General features: G+C 38.8%; 1 protein-coding gene and 1 non-coding gene across 2 annotated transcripts in view; one reads left to right on the top strand and one right to left on the bottom strand.

Annotated features, from left to right (window-relative positions):
* Vdac1 (voltage dependent anion channel 1) overlaps nucleotides 1-2,246 on the top strand; it is a 29,321-nt gene extending 27,075 nt beyond the window's left edge. Inside the window, exons 7-8 of the mRNA XM_048783609.1 lie at nucleotides 348-405; nucleotides 1,272-2,246. Coding sequence (XP_048639566.1) covers nucleotides 348-405; nucleotides 1,272-1,363 — 150 coding nt within the window. The 3' untranslated portion in view covers nucleotides 1,364-2,246. The remainder of the gene's footprint in view (nucleotides 1-347; nucleotides 406-1,271) is intronic.
* On the bottom strand, nucleotides 4-105 carry LOC125610875. Its single transcript, XR_007340925.1, has one exon. It is a non-coding gene; the product is annotated as a small nucleolar RNA U13 (small nucleolar RNA).
* Nucleotides 2,247-2,769: the final 523 nt, after the last annotated feature.

Here is a 2,769-nt window from a genome sequence, read left to right as displayed (position 1 = left end):
TCACGTCAGACGGGTAATGTGCCGATGTCGTAACAAGGTTTAGAGGGAGGCACATCTCACACAAGAGCATGAATACCCAATCATCACGCTTATGAACCGAAGGATCTCTGCTTTGTTCTTATGAGAAATGCTAGAGTTCTTAACAATTCAAGCAGGAAAACACATTACCTACATTTGAGATATTTCATATTTAATTTAATGAATCCTGTAAATGAGGCAGTTATGAAAAAAGATGATTTGATTCTGATGCCCTAAGTTGGTTGAATAAAAATCTCTAATTACCCATTTTGAAGGTGGAAGTATGAAACACTTAGCTTTTCACGTGCTCTTATCTTTTTTCTATCTAGGCCAAAGTGAACAACTCCAGCCTGATTGGTTTAGGATACACTCAGACCCTAAAGCCAGGTATGTGTTGCTTGTGGGTGATGTCAGTTCTCAGTCTTAAGAAAATTGTGATGCTAGCTTGTTGATTTATGTGTGGCTTATAAAATGCCTATATAGGACATTATAAAAGTGTGTGTGTAAAGTTTTATGATTAAATGTTTATAAAGGAACTGCAAATTGAAAACATTTGAAGAATTTGAAAAATAGTAATCAGGAGGAAAAAAGGCCGAGATTAACATATGTTACAATTTTGGTTACTTTCTTCCATCTTTTTTTCCAGTGTATATAAATGATGATACTTATTTCCAGCAGATTCTGAAAAACTATCCTATAAATCATTCCTGTTGTAGAAAGAGAAATAGGAAAAGTTGTTTGCAGGTTGTCTTCTGTATAGTCTGCTAGATGTGTGAGAGCTCTAGGAGATAATTCCATCTTTCAATCTAGGGAAGGCTAGGTTTATATGATGTTAGAAGCAAGTTACTCCTGGGGAAATCAGCCCTTTAGATCTAAGATTACAAGCTACTCTTGGGAAAATCACTTGGGGGGGTGTGCGCGAGCATGTATGTATGCATGCTATACATGTGTGCATGCTGTGGAGGTGAGTGTAAGACTTCGGGACTGATTTGGGTTGGGATTCCCTTTCAAGGCACCATTGCTGAAGAAGCCTACTGTGCGGTACCTGCAGTAGATAGACTACTTGTAGCTGGGGGATGATGAGAGGAGAAGGAAGTAGAGTTCCAGGGTAGATTTAGACAGGCCTTCTGGTCTGTGGAATAATGGTAATTTTGTTGTATAAGCTCACTGTAGGATACAGATTCTGAATTTGGTGTTAACCTTTTTTCCCTTTTCTTTCTTCCGTCCTTCCTCCTTTCCTTTTCCTGCTGCAGGTATCAAACTGACACTGTCAGCTCTGCTGGATGGCAAGAATGTCAATGCTGGTGGCCACAAGCTTGGTCTAGGACTGGAATTTCAAGCATAAATGAATACTGTACAATCATTAATTTTAAACTATTTTGCAGCATAGCTACCTTCAGAATTTAGTGTACCTTTTAATGTTGTATGTCTGGGATGCAAGAATTGCTAAAAATCATGTTAGACCTCCAGGTGAAAGAGGATTCAGCTTTAAAGTGTTACCATTTCAGAGGTACAGAAGAAATTGAGTCCAAAAAAAGGTCCTTTCAGCTGTAGACTTGTGTGTGTGTGTGAGGGACTTGGTGACCCCTCTAGAGATGCCAGGTTTACTTTTTTTTTTTTAATCTAGAAATGGCTGCAAATGGAAGCTGATAATGTATAGGCACTTTGTAAATCTGTATTGAGTAAATGAATGGAATTGTGACTTCCTGAAAATCAAACCTTGGTTTCCTAACCCTAATTGATGAGGAGCTCATTGCTTGGTGGTGTGTACAAACTCATCTGAAAGGGACTTTTTTAGACAGACCTTCATAACCTTTTTCCACTCTAGCCCATCGTCACCTCTTTTACACCAAAAGTAGTCTGCAGGGTGTGGTCACTGTTTCTTTTTCGTGCCATTTTGGAGTGGAGAGGGTGGACGTGATGAAGCCAATAATTCAGGATTTAATTCCTTTTTGTGTTGTGGTTTTCTTGCCCTTGCACCAGTGTCTGAAATAGCTTCCAGGAGCTCCAGCTATAGGCTGGGAAGAGTCTGCGTGATTGTAATCACACAGTGACAACACTAGGAATCTAAATTGGACTTCTGTTGTATTCTCACCACTCAATTTATTTTTTAGCAGTTTAATGGGTACATTTTAGAGTCTTCCATTTTGTGTGGAATTAGATCCTCCCCTTCAAATGCTGTAATTAACAACACTTAAAATAAAACTTGAATAAAATATTGAAACCTCCTCCTCCTCCTCCTATTGTCCTTATTAACAAAAATGTATATGAGGGGCTGGGGATGTGGCTCAAGCGGTAGCGCGCTCGCCTGGCATGCGTGCGGCCCGGGTTCAATCCTCAGCACCACATACAAATAAAGATGTTGTGTCTGCCGAAAAACTAAAAAATAAATATTAAAAAAATTCTCTCTCTTTCTCTCTCTCTCTCTCTATCTATCTAAAATATATATATATATATATATATATATATATATATATATATATATATGAATGAAAAGGACACTTGTTTAGATTTGTTCTTTGTCCCCTTGCTCTGTACTGTGTGTGTGTGTGTTTTATTAGTTTTCTCTTGCTATATAACTATGGACTTAACAGCTTAAAAGAACACTCATTTCTGTCACAGTCTGCAGATCAGAAGAACCGTGGCACACCTACCTGGGCTCTCTGCTCAGGTTCTCACAGTGTTAACCAGGCTATGTTCTCATCCCAGCAAGAGGCTTGTGGTCCTTCTAGACCTACATAGATGTGGTAG

Source organism: Marmota marmota, unplaced genomic scaffold (genome assembly GCF_001458135.2).
Source record: "Marmota marmota marmota unplaced genomic scaffold, marMar, whole genome shotgun sequence".
Lineage (NCBI taxonomy): Eukaryota > Metazoa > Chordata > Mammalia > Rodentia > Sciuridae > Marmota > Marmota marmota.
This window is presented reverse-complemented; position numbering and strand designations above follow the sequence as displayed.